Source organism: Diorhabda carinulata, chromosome 5 (genome assembly GCF_026250575.1).
Source record: "Diorhabda carinulata isolate Delta chromosome 5, icDioCari1.1, whole genome shotgun sequence".
Classification (NCBI taxonomy): domain Eukaryota; kingdom Metazoa; phylum Arthropoda; class Insecta; order Coleoptera; family Chrysomelidae; genus Diorhabda; species Diorhabda carinulata.
In genome coordinates this window covers 6,198,953-6,213,076 of record NC_079464.1, presented here as the reverse complement: position 1 = coordinate 6,213,076, position 14,124 = coordinate 6,198,953, and the positions used below count along the sequence as shown (strand labels likewise).

General features: G+C 31.8%; 1 protein-coding gene across 1 annotated transcript; it reads left to right on the top strand.

Annotated features, from left to right (window-relative positions):
- The first annotated feature begins 3,272 nt into the window (after window positions 1–3,272).
- On the top strand, window positions 3,273–13,678 carry LOC130894038 (probable cytochrome P450 6a20). The gene is made up of 7 exons (XM_057800563.1): window positions 3,273–3,489; window positions 5,499–5,736; window positions 5,928–6,217; window positions 10,119–10,320; window positions 11,649–11,799; window positions 11,944–12,210; window positions 13,394–13,678. Exons 1-7 carry the CDS (start codon window positions 3,311–3,313, stop codon window positions 13,558–13,560), a joined length of 1,494 nt encoding a protein of 497 aa, XP_057656546.1. The 5' UTR covers window positions 3,273–3,310; the 3' UTR covers window positions 13,561–13,678.
- The last annotated feature ends 446 nt before the right edge of the window (window positions 13,679–14,124 follow it).

Here is a 14,124-nt window from a genome sequence, read left to right as displayed (position 1 = left end):
AGTCTTTTTGATAGAGAATCTATTGAACCTTTCAGTACTTAAAACGAATATTTTCAGTGATGAATATACTGCTCGAATCGAGGTAACTCGCTTTCCAAATTTAGATAGGATCTCACTGTTCCAGCAAAATAAACTCTAAGAGTGCAGCAAAAAAATTTACTGTGGTGGCAACGCTGCTAGACAACTGATACAAAACCTTTCGCGAAAGCAGTACGCCTTAGATAAGTCTTAGTTGGGATAAATTCTAACTAGAAGCGATGTCAGTAACCAATAATATAAGCCGCTTTCATCGCAATTGAATACAGACAAATTTGCAAATTTTTTTTTAATATACGACAACAAAACTTGAATGTAATGGAAAATTAATCTAGCTCAAGCATCAACTGATGAAATTTTTTAATATGTGACTACTGCGAGACGTGGTATATTTCGGATTTTCTAAAATACACAGGTAATGTAAAAGTTTTTTGACATTGGCACAGCGAAAAGTATCGTTCTGACTTTAATTGGCCTCTAAGTAGACGACGAATTATTGGATACTCCACACAAAATAGAAAACCAATGCTTGTGAACCGTTGAAACGACTCGATTTTGCGAAAAACATTTTATCGGTCAAACTCAAAGTGAATATGTTATCCTCTAGACCAGGGATTCCCAAACCATTTTAGGCAAGAGACCCCTTTTCCTATCTGAACTGATATCTCAGACTCCCGTATTTACTTTACAATTAATTAAAAAAATCTTTCTCTATTTTTTTTTTATTGATACAAAACACTTACCAATTTAGAAATTTTGCAGTTTGTTAAGTGAGTGAACTTAACATTCTTTAGTCATCAAAATTTATCAAAATAAATACAGTAAAACTCAGAAGAGTATTAAGTATAATTAATAATTATTAATACAAGTTACGAAAGAATACTTGAGTAGGAATTATTTTTTGAAAAAACTTTCAAATCGCAAAGTAAAGATAAGATAGTGAGAAATTCAGTGCGATGGATGAATCTGGTGACTTTCTACCAATCTAGCTAAATTCGGTTCAATATTGGTGAGTTGCAGCCTTAAATCGCCACGTTCGTTAATTTTCAAACGGTAGGTACGTTTGTTTTGTCAAAATGTTTGTAACCACACTGAAGCCTTTTTCGACGAGGTAAGTTGATGGAAAAGCGATAAGGTATTTTTCAGCAATGTTCCACAATGCAGGATACTATGTTTTAATGTTGCGTTGCAACCAGAATTTCTGATAGCTTTGATTGAACATCTCCTTGAATAAAAATTCGAGTTAGTTAATTTTCAAACGTCGTCGACCCCCAAAAACAGTTTTCGTTTATGTCGACCCATTGGGAATTTCTGATCTAGACATATGCTAGTATTTTGGTAAAAATTAAGAAACTAATCTTCAAATATATATTTGGTAGATTACAAAACCTAGCATGGTTGCCTATCAGACACGCCTTTTATCAGCCGAATACGTCCGCAAAAGCAATAAATAGTTAAGTTGGAGCTGGAACCGTTGGTGATATTCACACTAAACACACTGCTTACACACTACCACTACACCAACACTCACAATTCATTGTTTGACCCGCGTTTCGATAAGCAAATTATCGTCTTCAGAGACTAGAAGTAAACTGTCTCATTCTCTGTAGTCGATAACTTGGTTATCGAAACGTGGGTCAAACAAGGAATTGTGAGTGTTGGTGTAGTGGTAGTGTAACCATCATGGTTTGTTTTTCATCACAAAACACATATCGCATCACGCTATACTACTCCAGATGAGTATACTCGCAAATTCCAGAAAAACTGCGTACTGCCAAAGCCACCGCTCTCGACCCTTGCGCTATGAATAGTAGGACGATATAATAAAATATATTAGTGCCCTTGGAACTAGGGCTTGAAAGGTAACAAGAGATGTATAGTGAAACTACAGAAATGAAGAAGAGAAAGCGAAGATATATTTGTATCTAATCAACGAATAGAATTATATAAATCGCACTAGCATAAACAGAGCAGATTAATGTTGGAAAAAATTGTACTCTGTTCCATTTCATTATAGTAACATGCCATTCGGCTTGTTACGTTTTTCTACGAACATTTTGAATATTCCTTTGTTCACGTATTGTAGCACAGTATTCACTTCTAATTCATTAATTCTATGATTCGAGTTGTTGAGGAAATTAATTTGTTATCGATCTCCCACGCCATTCGAGAAATTCAAGAAAGCCTCGGAATGTATTCTAAATCGTCCTCTATCTATCTACAATCAACTGTTCAAATTAAAGTAAATTCTATAAAATTTGTGGTGATACTATTTTTATATTCGCTAGTAAGTTTTACAAATACCGTTTTAACTTTGTTTTCTTCATTATAGTGCTTACAAAAAATTCCAGTTATCTTGTATAATAGTTTCCGTGTAAATACGTATTTACTATTTATTTGATAAACAGAACGAATAGAATAGATCCCTGTTTCATTATATTCTCTAAAAAATATGAAATCAGTCTATTTGTTTGTTAGAGCATAAGCTCCTTTTTATTCAAATCTGTTAGACCTACTCATTCCTCATTTAGTAATTTCCATATGTGTTCCCTGTAAGTCTACAGCTGCCAGGTTGGGAGTTCAACAAAGGATTCAACCAGTGCACCACAACAAACCAACAAATACAACTTCAACATCTGGGAATTTAGTTGAGGGTTGCAACCACCTCAGATTTCTATAGATAAGTTCCAGTCTTATCTTGATTATATAGAAATCTAAGTTGGTTTTAATTTATAACTGCTTTTTTTCAGTCAACTTATAAACGTAGTTATTCCCAATTTATTATTTTTTTCAATCGTGTCCGGGGGTGGTTTTGTTTTTTATCAATTTAATCCGCAAGGTGTTTTCAGATTTCGCAGCTTGTTTCATACAATTTTAACTTGGTTAGTTGAAAAGTTGGAGACGTCCAGTTTAATATTAATTGTTCACCCGATCCGAGTACCAGTTATTTATATACTTCAACTGAGGCTGGACACCACTTACTGATAAAGAGACTCTTGTTGAGGAAGTAAGGTGACTGTTGCTTGAAACAATCAATAACTTATTTCAGTGCAAGTATCAATAGTTATTGATGTGAGAAGAAAAATTTGAAGCAGATATTGACTGATATCATAGCAACTATCTATTTTTAAGAATACTACAGAAAAAACAAAATTATGAAGTTATTTGATAAAGTAAGAGGAATTTGTCAATACCAATAATGTGTTCATTAATTTAGTTACTAAACCATCATGAACAACGCACTTACCAACAGTAATTCATTGGCAATGATAAAATGTGGTTAGTGCTATTGGTATTAGTGATAACTCTTGTCTTAATTTGTATTAAAAGACAATATAGTTACTGGGAAAGAAATGGGATACCTGGGCCGAAACCAATACCGATAGCTGGTAATTTTTATAGGAGTTTTGTGGGAAAAATATCCGCTGGAGAAATTATTACCGAAATTTACAAGTAAAAGCATATAAATTACTCAATAATCATTTAAATTTATCATATTCAACACATCCTACCTAACTATTTTGGAGCATGCTCACTTAATTAGGTATTTATAAAAATAGTTGTTTATTAGAAGTGAGGGAAGGAAAAAAACAACAGGATATAAAAGAAAATCTGTACTGATATTACAATAACAAAATGCTGTAAGAAAAAATTAAATATGAGGATGTGAAAATAGTAAAAATTATATAGAAATGACAGTCGTTTCATAAATAGAAACATTTGGACTAGTTTATTACAGCAGTAAATAACAAGAGCGATCTATTAGATGTTATGAGTCCCAAAGAAAGCATGAGACAATTGACATATACTAATTAAGTTTAGATTGCTAGAGATTTGTCGTTGTTGCCTTTCACCTTCCAAGATTTGAAACCTACTTAACTACCTAACCACCCTTCTGAATTTTTCCTTCTTGTAGCCTTTTTTCAAGTAGTTCCAATCCAGAATGAATTTTTCTTCATTTTCTTTTCGATTGAGTTATTTTTTCACAGAGCAGCTTTGTTTTTCCGTTAAGTCAGAGCACAGGTATATAAAATGCTCCATCGTCTCTTTGCAACAGTTGTCTGTTGTAATTCTTCATTCTTGAGTATTGTGCCAACAGTACAATGTCCAGTGATCACTCCAATGATCTTCTAGATTGAGTTTTTCGTGAATCTTGTTACCATTTTTGTTTTCTTTCAATCCATTTTTGGCCATATCCCTCTGCGTACAATGTTACAATACGTACAATCCTAATGTTTGAAACTGATGTCCACCGGTATGATTATATCTTCTGTGTCTTCTTCTCCCGTCCCATTTTTTACCGATGCATATCGGCAATAGAGTTTTCTTCATATAATCCTAGTACCCAGTAAAGACTTATCTTCGTATCACAACTCCAGAAGGATACCTTGAGGCAGTTTTTGGTTTTGTTATTTGCGATAAAATTGTTTTTAACCAAGGGAAAGTTATGGAAGAGATAATTGATTGTTTAGAGCAAAGATATTTGACTACAGTCGATCAAAAATTCCGGTTTATATTTGAAATACCCTCTCGTATCTATTAAGATTCACCAAATTTATTTTCAATGTATTTACCTGTATTCATAACGACTTTATTGAGCGAAAGGTGACATTCTGCAAAATTTTTGTTTTGTAGCTATCAATAAGTCATATAGAATGTATCAAAAGTAGTTGAACAAATCGAATATACATTTTAAAAGCATCGCGCTATATTCTAGCATATTTTTCAAATTTACGTGGAAAACTAGCTTTGCATAAGATATACATATCTAATTGAAATAGATAGTATAGGATGTCTTAAAAGCTCAACATTTTCCTGATTAAGTACTGTAAACAATATTTTTCACGTTCCATGGAAAAATCCATGAAAATTAGATGTGGGGATCTTATTTTCTACATACATCTTTGTTCTGACAGTCAAAAAATATCCCAGCTATCCCAAAACGCCGTTTTTAAATATCCCTCAGTCCAAATAGTGCCTATTACGTGTTTCTCTACAATGCCACTAGAAATTTTCAAGCTCGATTGATTCTGACGGTCCAGGGTATGAAAAAAGTGCCTATTTTCCGTGTCTTTATAGTGAGAGTTGTAACTATTCGCTAAGCTATTATTACAGAAAGTACATTCGACTGTGAATAACAAAAAATTTGAAAAAAATTTTCTTCCTCTGCCTCTCGATAAAGAATCCACAAAGAAAAGTAAATGAAAATAATGTGACAAACAAAATTTTGTTTCAATACCTCCTGTAAGTATTTTCAATAATAACAATTCATGATAATTTTCTTCAGAATGTCTCTTTATTGAGAACGGTTCCCTTGGCATGTACACGATCTGAAAATTTACATATTTCTTAAACCTCAAATTTTATTGAGTTAAGCAAAGAGTATTTTACCATACATATGTTGTTAATTTTTTTCATTATACAATGAGAAAAAAATCATCAAATGAACATCATTTTTGTAGTAAATATGAAGGTTATCCATTTGTTGGAATATATAGAGCTACTTCTCCAGTGTTATTGGTCAGAGATCCAGATTTCGTCAAGAATATTTTTGTTAGAGACTTCAAACACTTCCACGACAATGATATTGAAATTGACAAAGAAGTAGATCCCATCTTTGGCAGGAATCCATTTGTTATGAAAGGAGCCGAATGGAAAAGTAAGAGAGCTCAATTAACAACATTGTTCACATCAGGAAAGGTGAGGAATTGACATAATTCATATTTCTTGAGATATTTGTGAATTCATCTGGTCCCATGGCTATGCCCCATATCAATTACTGTTAGATTTGTGAAGATAAATAAAATATATCGTTTTCTTTTCTTATAAATTTCCATATCAGACGAATTTCCATCAGATATTTCTCAAATTAACTAAGAATTCTTTTGTAGATTAAAGGAATGTACCAATTTCTTTTAAGATCCTCTAATCGCATGGTTCAATACATAGAAGACGAAACGAAGTCATCAGATGAATTTGAAGCGAGAGAAATTTGTGTGAGATTCGCTCTGGATAATGTGGCTGCTTGTGCTTTTGGGTTAGAGGGAAAGTCATTTGATGAGCCATATTCGCAATTCAGAGAGTTAGCTGATAATTTCATATCACCTGATGGTATAAGGAATAAAATTATTGGCTTGTTGTTTGTTTTATGTCCCAGTTTTTTCAAAAAAATGAAATTTAAGTAAGTCTTCTATAAGATCGTTCTATTTTTGGAAATGAAGTAATCGATTGTTGGAGTTTATTTGTCTTTCCATATCGTGGATCCATCGGCAAAGCAATGGATTTGCGAATTGCTTCATCATCTTCATAAATACAAATGCCACCTCATGCAACTCAAAATTGTATAAGTCAGTTAGAATAAACTTTGCTTATATTTTGTTGGAAAAACAGAATTACTGTTCAAGAGATTCATATCGGGTGATAAATATGCAATTACATACAGTTCAATTCCACATTCTACATAAAACTAATCAGTCTGCTTCATTATTGACGCCTACCAAAATTTCTAGCAAAATTACCATGAAATATACATTATTGGTTCTACTAGGTCGTCGAATAGTTATATTCCAAATTGACCATTTTGAGAAATAACCTTTACATAGAGTGGTTCAAGCTATAAACTACAGTGCTACAAAACTTTTGCCTTTTTCTGAAGGATTACAATCTGACTCCGATATAAGACCTATTGTCAAGAACAGACGAATTGTAACTTTTCATTTTATATGAAAAACAAAAAAGTTCTTACTCATTAAAACAAATATTGCTGAAATTGATACTATACAACATGCCATTCGGCCAGCATTTTGATTAATTTTTTGTTCACGTATTGTAGTTCTGATTATATAATAACTTTTCCGTAAATTCGTCTCTTCTATTTATTTGTAGAACAGAACGAATAGAACAGATATGTGTTTCGTTATATTTTATAAAAAAAATATGAATTCAGCTTATTTTTATGTTAGAGCTTAAGCTCCTTTTAATTCAAATCTGTTCTACCTACTCATTCCTCTTTAGTAATTTCCATCTACATTCTCGTTTCTTTCCTTATTTAATTTTTTTAACGCAAAGTTGGGAGCTCAATCACACCTAAGGGTTCTATACGGTACATCACAAACAACAAATTCAACTCCACTCCAACATCTGGGAATTCAGTTGAGGGCTGCAAGCAAAAAATATAGGAAGTAAACGGGAACACTGATTGAAGTTACTGAAGACAGAATAAGTAGGTAGAATAGATTTGAATAAAAAGAAGGTTATACTCTAACATTTGAAAAAACGGAATTTATATTTTTCTAAGATATAACGAAACAGGGATCCGCTCTATTCTATTCGTTCTGTTCTCCAAACTAACACCGATATTATTATACAAAATTTGCTTCAAACAAAAGGAAATCAATAAAGAGACAAAAATGTTGATGAGATTCAGTTCTACCATGTGAACAGGTGTTTGTGAATAATTAGAAAAACTTACCAGCGAATATAGAAGATAATATCAACAAAAATTTCACCAAATTTACTTTGATTTGAACACATGAGTTTAGATAGGTAGAGGATGATTTAGAATACATTCCGAGGTTTTTTTGAATTTCTTGGATGGAATGGGCGGTCGATAACAAATTAATTTCTTCGAATGTTAGAATAAATAAATCAGAAGTGACTACTGTGCAGCGATACGTGAACCAATGAATATTCAAAATTTTTGAAGAAAAACGTTACAAGCCGAATATTATGTTACAACAAACCTTATACTTCACTGAACTATAAGCACTTCATAGTACTATAAAATTGGAAAAACAATATAAAGGAAATGTTTTTCACTAGAAACTGAATTTTAATTTGATAATAACGATTAAAGAGTATTTGAATTGCGACATGAGAAAGCTTCATTATTGTTGATTGTGAAATATTATTTTTGTAATCTAAAAGAAAATTGATGGAATTTAGTGGAGAAGACATGCATCTAAGTATCTCTGCTCATAGCTAGATTTGGTAAACACTAGTTCTACTTATTGCAAAAAATATTTGAAATCACAACATGCGAGACAACAATGCTGATAAGATTCAGTTCTACCAGATGAAGAGGTGTTTGTAAATAATTAGAAAAACATATTATTAAATCTCGATAATTCTTTTTAATATTAAAAATAACTTTAACATGAAATGTTCCATTTTCCCTAGTCATCTTAAAAACTGACCCATAGCTCTTCAAATAATATCCCAGGATAACCAATTTCTTCCTTCGATCATTACAATGAAATACAAGTGATTTTAGTCAGCATTATTAACTCGATGTCACCTTCATATTTATCAGCGGGATATATAGGATGACTCAACAAAAAGACATCATTAACTTTCAATAAAATGACATTATGTGGATAAGAAATCTGAAAAATTTCTGAGTAAGATAAATAAAAATACGGAGTAGTTGATTAAATTGACGATATTTTTTAGAAATAGTCTATTTATCGATACTCTATTCATATGTACAGTACTAGAAACAAATGACTGGTTGTTCAATAAGTTCTGTTATTTAATAGAGATGGCGTTATTGAGTTCGTTGTTTTAGCTTTCCCAAAGTGTAAAGTTAATTTGCTTAACAAGATGTAGTTAAATTCTTAGTTTTGGAAAGTGTAGTAACAATGTAAATATTCTAACGCTTATTAAAAGTATAGGTATAAGATAAGCTGCCGTATTTGAAAGTTGTCCCAAATACGATCCAATTGAAAGATGTCCAAAAAGTGTATAAACACAAAAAATCAAAGGATTCTATAATATGAGATCAGCGGTCAACCAAAGAGAGTTTGGTAGAAACCTTAAGCGTCTCATCAAGCGTTTTAAGCAATATTCTGATTTCATTTACAAGAAGATCTATGAAACATACTATAAATATATAAATATGCGACAACTTTGGGACATTTTAGAAAATATAGAAAGGAATCATTGCTTCATATTATAACTTTAGATGAGATTCAGGTCTGCCATCATAATTATTAATCAAAATAAGAAGTTATGGAGCGATGTTAATCCGATCATCAGTTCAGTGCGCTGAAACCGGTGAACCACGTCCAAAGGCACAACTATCAGCTGGGATGGCTATGGCTTCAATATTTTGGGATGTGCATCGAATATTGTTCATCGGCTATCTCTAAAAGGGAGAAATAATCAATAGCGAATATTATATACAGACTTATTGAGTGATGTGTTATTTTCTGGGAAAAATACAATAAAAGTATTATTGTAATCTTTTGAATAAACTGTATGTGACAGCTAGTGACAAAGGGAGAGTTTCTTCATAAAAAAAATTTATCACAATCTCGCTTAGCTCCAAAAGTTATCGAAAATATCAATGAATTGAAAGATGAACTGTTGCAGTATTCAACTTAGCAATTACTGTTATTACATCTAAGCAAATCATGGAAAATGTTCTCCATTAAAGGAAGAGGTAAATAACAGCTTTGTAAATCTATTCCGACAGTTTTTTAGATTCTCATAGGTACGGAGCTCAAAAAGTAAAACACAACTGGAATAAGTGTATTGAAATAATTTTTTTATGTACATGGAATTCACTTTATGTTTATATATTTGATGTATATTTTCATATGAATTTTATTACAATGTACGGAGGTTATGAAAATTGTGAGGTTAGGTTATTCTTAGTTCCTCTTACCTATATACGTATGTATATATCAAATATACGTATTGAAAATGTTCAGAAGATGAGAAATTTGAATTTGCTTTATAAGGGAAGGGAAGGGTTATTATATATTTGATTCAAAACAGAGAAATATCATAATTTGAAAGTAATAGAAACAGCAAATTCAATAATCCTTCATTTCTGTTAGTTAAAATGCGTTGGGTGATAATAAAACCCAATTCTGAATCAATATTTGCTCGTAGTCGAAATCTTACTTTTTGTTCACCTTATATGAGATTCCTCAAATCACTTTTGAGTACCATAATTTACATGTTTGTTTTGAAAAAGTCTTACTCAGGTATCAGAATGTAATAGAGATAAGATTATAAATACAAAAACAAATTTAACAAGTAATGCCAATTTCCAATGTCTGTTTACATTCATTCAGATTGGTACCAAAGGATGTTGAAGATAAACTAATGGAAATTGTTAAGAGTTCATTAAAGTATAGAAGGGATAATAATATTGTTAGAAATGACTTTCTAGATGCAGTGAGTAGTTTACAAAAGGAAGACGGCTTATTTACCAATGTAGATATTGTGGCAAATGCTGCAAGTTTTTTTGGGGATGGCTACGAAACAAGTTCGCGGGTAAGTTCCATTAGATTTCATTCATTCCATACATTTGATATTGGGAATTGAGTACACTGATTGGTTTTTACTGGCTAGAAACTTGATTTCTGTCTACGTCTCTTTATTTTCCTTTAAAATGTATCCAATTGATTTTTATTAATTCCTCGCGATCTTTTCTCTTTAATACTGTTACTTTTTTAATTATTCTGTTCTTCCTTGTAATTTTTTTCTTATTCTAATTACCCTAGATTAAACTAGATTTTAATTTTTAATATAATTTGTTTGATTTTTCTATTTAATCCTTACTTACAAGTCATCTGTTCTAAAAGCTTTCAGTGTTCAACTTTTCCCATCTTCATCATTATATGATATTAATGAAGTAATGTTCAATCCATCTTTTTCATCCAGTTGCAAGCTGCAGCATCGTTAACGTGCAAACATGCAGTGTGCAAATGCTCAATCATGATTTTGTTTCCATTGCTGTAATTAACAGCATTGGAAAAATACTAAACTACGGCTCCAGATTATCCTTTAACAAAAACCGTAAAATTAAAATATCAAGTCGAAAGTAATGGGCAAATGTAAAAATTGTGTTTCCACGATGCCCTTCGACATAATACACAGTTGGCTCGGAAAGAGAAGATATACAAGTAGGTCTCTAGAATTGAGTAAGCTCCCCCAACGGATCCGAAATTTTTTATTTTGGAAGTGGAAACTGCAGTGCGCGGATATTCATATTATTCGACAGCGTATCAGCCCTTCACGTACTAGACTCTTGTACAATTGAATCGAAGCTGGTTCGAGAATGCGCGCTGTATTTGAACTCACTAAACAAGGTAAAAACTTTGTTGTGGTTACTACACACATACCAGAGTAAAGAAGCTGTTCATCTTGAGAAAAATTGTTTCTTATACTTATAACTTCAATACAAAAACTTCTTTCGTTAGGTAGAAACGAAATAAGAAGAGTTACTGGTATGCTCACAGCATACTGTCTGATAAATTACCACCTGCAGATTATTGGAATAACTTTCTACAGCTCTTATCTTTTCCTGTGAATGAAGGATATACATTAAGAAAGGCTAGAATCAGAAGAGGTAAGCAGCAAAACTCCCAGACACTTTGAAGGGTCTTTAATACCTGATTGGTGAATAGTCCTAGATCAGTATATAAAGATACATTCATGACCTTCACACCCTAGTTCTTCTAGCCTAATTGAGTTAGAAGAAACGCTCGATTTAAAGCATCAAAACGTTTCTATATAATTGATAATCTGGATGGTATTTGATATTATCAAAAATTTTCATAAGTGTGTAATTACAAATTAAAGTGCAACAATTTTTTTAGGTCATGGCTTTTTTAGTTTTTGAGTTGGCTGCAAATCCTGATATTCAAGACAAACTTCGCAATGAAATTAACACAGTCCTAGAAAATAACGATAACAGTTTAAATTATGAAGTTATTCACAATATGAAATATTTAGATGCTTGCTTAAGTGGTGAGTGGGAAGTAGATTGTCTGATTAGTATTATTCATAGATCATTAATCATTTTTATATAGCTATTGATATTTTCCAGAGCACATTTCATTCCCAATTTTCACAGCAACTACTGGCCTATTGTTGTTTTTTGTTAAATTTTAGAAAGCCTCCGAAAAAATTCGATCGTACACAACTTGAACAAGATTTGTACCGAAGATTACACGTATACTCCAACAAATCCCGATTTCAAAAATATAACAGTAAAAATCAAAGCTGGAGAATCAGTTGTAGTGCCTCTAACCGGACTACAGATGGATCCTAAATATTTCGATGAACCGCAGAAATTCAAACCAGAAAGGTTTCTTGGTCCAATTAGTTATAATAGATCCACGTATCTTCCATTTGGAGATGGGCAACGGGTGTGTTTAGGTGAGAGATGTAATAATGAACAGCAAAATTTTTCGATTTTTTTGTGAAATCCGTAAACAAAACGTGTTCAATTCGGCCTAAATAAGCTTCAACATTTTATGAAATCTACGAATCTACTCGATTAATAAAGTAGTAACGTCATTATCAAAGAGCTTTTGTTGCCAATGAAGAGATTCGATTTTCATAATTTTCCTAATTCATAATTTAAATTGGGAAACTAGAGATCTTTTATAGATTGTAGACAGTCAACTATTTATATCATAAGCTCTCCATAAAATCTTGATTAAAGCTGAGGTTGTTGATTCTTTTCATAAACTTCTCCATTTCGACCATTTTACGAATGTATCTTTCATAGTTATTCGTATGTGTTTTCCTCCTTCCATCTGACCATCGCCCGTAGCTTTCATCTTCCATTTACATTATGAGCGTATTTTGTATATCTTGATTTGCCTTGTCCACGCTGACTTGCAACTGGCGGTGCCCCTCCAAAGGAAACATACCTCTTCAATGGCACAGTTCGCAAACTTCCAGTTATTGTCCGATTGACAAATTTTAGTTTTATTTGACGCTCTTCACATGAGCGCAGGTAAAACTTAATGATGTTTTGCGATAAAATTTTGTATTTTTTCAAAATGTGGGAAAATATCAAACATTTTGATGTTCGCAACGTAATTTTTTATGCTAGATACACAAGCAATAAACTTCTCAACTCTTCAAATATCGATATTGATTTTGGGATTTCTGACCCATTGCAACTTTTCTCTGTTCGTTATTGAAATGAACCTGTTTGAACTTTTCGACGACACCAACTCATTGAAAAGCACGCGTCTGCTTTCTTCAGTGGCCATTTTCTGACTGATGATATATATTTTTTTAAATATCTCATGATGTAAAAATCTACATATTTCCTAAGCCATAAATTTTATCGAATAGAACAAAGAGTACTTTTTTGTTAAGATAACCATCTAAAAATTCATTTTTGCTATCTTTAGATTGTACAGGTTGTCCCTGTAAAAGTTACGGATTGTAAACCATTGGGCATGCGTTCTGATTGAGCCAATTTATATGCCTATAACTCAGAAACAAGGGGTCGTATGAGAAAACTTGTCTCATGTCACAGCATTATTTTCATGTCATCTACTCAAGTCTTGTATATACTACTTTAACTTATTCTTTTTTTTAGGGCAAAGATTCGCACAAACTCAAATAAAAGTTGGTACTGCAAATATAATCAAGAATTTTAGATTGAAGGTTAGCTCTAAGACCAAGTTACCATTGCAATTAGATCCTTATTTTATCATGCGCCACGCAATAGGAGGATTATGGGTACACTTCGAAAAAATTCAATAATATATATAATGAGAATTCAACAAAAAAAACTATGGAGAAATTTATATTTTTATAATGTCGTTTATGTATGCTGTAGTTCTAATAGAGACATTTTGATAGAATTAAAAAATCAATAGAATCACAACAGATTTTATCATCGTTTTTGTATTAAAATTCTTTGGTTTTCATAGTTAAGTTACAATTGAAAATGCCACTATTCAAATTTATAAAATATTTGGGACAAACTTATAACAAACAGTAAGCTACCAAATATATATAAATCATCTTACATGACACGTAAGTTTTTACGTAACTGAGATATATAGTGGCATTGTTCCCATTTCGAGGAACTTCTAATTTTGATACATGTCTTGAATTTGAGACAAGAAACTTTACTTCGTATTGTTTTAAGCCTTAAAACAGACAACAAATACTTGTTAGATATTACGTGATATAAAACTTTGTTATAATCAAAAAATCTGGACAAGATTTTCATTTCTATCTCATTTTAAAATTTTAGACTGACTAATCTAGTATTTTATGCCTTCATAGTCATAACTTAAAACGTTTAGAACGATTCATAAT